Source organism: Austrofundulus limnaeus, unplaced genomic scaffold (genome assembly GCF_001266775.1).
Source record: "Austrofundulus limnaeus strain Quisiro unplaced genomic scaffold, Austrofundulus_limnaeus-1.0 Scaffold613, whole genome shotgun sequence".
NCBI classification, from domain to species: Eukaryota; Metazoa; Chordata; class Actinopteri; order Cyprinodontiformes; family Rivulidae; genus Austrofundulus; species Austrofundulus limnaeus.
Window position 1 is genome coordinate 115,782 of NW_013953015.1, and position 2,067 is coordinate 117,848.

The 2,067-nt window shown below is 40.0% G+C and overlaps 1 protein-coding gene across 1 annotated transcript in view; it reads right to left on the bottom strand.

Moving 5' to 3' along the window:
- dnajc27 (DnaJ (Hsp40) homolog, subfamily C, member 27) overlaps positions 1–2,067 on the bottom strand; it is a gene marked incomplete in the record, with an annotated part of 14,193 nt that overhangs the window by 9,572 nt on the left and 2,554 nt on the right. Inside the window, 4 exon segments of the mRNA XM_014027076.1 lie at positions 890–1,012; positions 1,099–1,263; positions 1,342–1,411; positions 1,484–1,566. Of these exon segments, the coding sequence (XP_013882530.1) occupies positions 890–1,012; positions 1,099–1,263; positions 1,342–1,411; positions 1,484–1,566 (441 nt within the window).

Here is a 2,067-nt window from a genome sequence, read left to right on the forward strand (position 1 = left end):
CTGATTAGCAGGGAGTTTTTCCTCTCCACCGTTTGCTCAGGATGGGAGACTGTGATGAAGTAATTCAACACAATCTGCTGGTTTCTTCTTTAGATTGTTCTTTTTATGTACAGTGCCCTGAGACAACGTATGTTGTGACTTGGCGCTATATAAATAAAATTGAACTTGAACTTATAATCATTTAAGAGACACAGATACATGTACAAGTAAAAGGACAAACAAAAAATAAATATTTTTAAAAACAGTAAAAATACAGTTTTTACTGTAAATCAATCAATTAAATTATAAAACATGAGGTAAAGTTCTCCGTTTTTAATTTAATTGGTATATTTTCAGTGTTTATTGGTCCATTTCTACATTTCTGCTTTTATTTCTAATTAAGTCACTTTCAGCCCTCTGTAACACCTACCTATTGGAGAGTCTTTTTAGCTTCCTTCTTGTTTTTGTTCTTTCTTTTGAAGAACATTCCAAGCAACTGATTAGGCCACATCGGCTGTTTTTGCTGTTTCTGATGGGTTTTGTTTTGATTTTTCAGCTTGCTTCCCTGACAGTGACAGCTCTTTGGATTTCATATTGAAAGGCAACAACAGATTCCAATGAACACTAGTCACTTTAAATGAACTCTAAACCTTTCATCTGCACCTTGTAAAAGAGATAATGAGGAATAACACACACATGGACAGCTGAGCAGAAAAAAATTGGGCGGCACTTTTACAAACTGTTGTATTTTATACACCATTCACCTGATTGAGAAGTAAATATTGAAGCTGACAGTCTGCAGTGAAGTTTCTTTAAATTTAAATCCATTGTGGAGTTTACAGTCAAAAAGATGAGAATAGTGTCAGTATCCCAGTCTTCATGGAGCTGACTGTATGTGTATGTAAAATACCTGGAACATCTCGTTGATGCCCTCGCCGCTTTGGGCTGACGTCTCAAAGTAATGGAACCCTCTGGACTCGGCCCACAGACGGCCCTCCCCCTCATCCACCACCCGTCTCTTGGTCAGGTCCACCTGCACAGACCCAACACTCAGATACACCTCTGTTTCTGTTTCAGCACTTTGACCTTTAGGGAAGGTTACACGCGCACTCATCACACCTTGTTGGCGCAGACGATGAAGACGATGCTGTCCATGTTGGCCTGCGAGCCCATTTCCTGTTTCATCTCTGCCAGCCAGCTGTCGAGGGCGTCGAAGCTCTCCCTGAGGCCGACGTCGTACACCAGCAGCACGCCCTGACTATCTTTGTAGAACTCATTCCGCACCTGAAACAGACAGATGGGACAGACGGGTTGCAGGTTGACACCTGTCAGTCTGAAGTCTGCTGGAAACTCAAGTCTCACCTCGTAGAAGAACGGATGTCCGGCCATGTCGAAGATGTTCACTTTGATTTCTCKGTCTCTAACCTGCACTCTGACAGAAAAAAAAAACATCAGAACTACATCAGAGTGTACACAGACTCACTAAGCGAGAGCATGGACTCACTTCGTGACACCATAGTCGATGCCGATTGTAGCCAGATACTTTGGAACAAATCKCTTCTCGCAGTAACGCTTGATGATGCAGCTCTGAGGATAAAAACATGTTTTTAATCACTTCCTGTATTTTAAAAGTTGAACTTTTTATCTGAAATAAAGCTGGTTGGGAGAAAAAAAGGGCTTTTAGTGTCATGAGACAAAAATCTGGACTTGGAATCATGAATCTTAAAATCCTGGTTTCCTTTCAAAAGTCTTCTTTCTTAAATTTCTCCATGAAGCKGCCCCACTCATGAGTTCACATCCATCCCCCTTACCATAACCATTACTGTGTGAATGCTGATTCAGCATTAAATTTTAGCTCCTTTAGTCAGTCAGCACTTATTCACTCTGAATTTTTAGCAAAAAATTCAATATCTCTATCATAATTCCTACATCAAACCTTAACTGAACCTTGAATATGATTAAAGCTCTCATGACCGTTATACACTCCTGATCAAAATCTTAAGACCAGTCAAAAAAGTGCAAGAATTTGCATTTTGCACTATTGGATCTTAAGAAGGTTCTAAGTAGAGCTTCACAATGTTAAAAGAA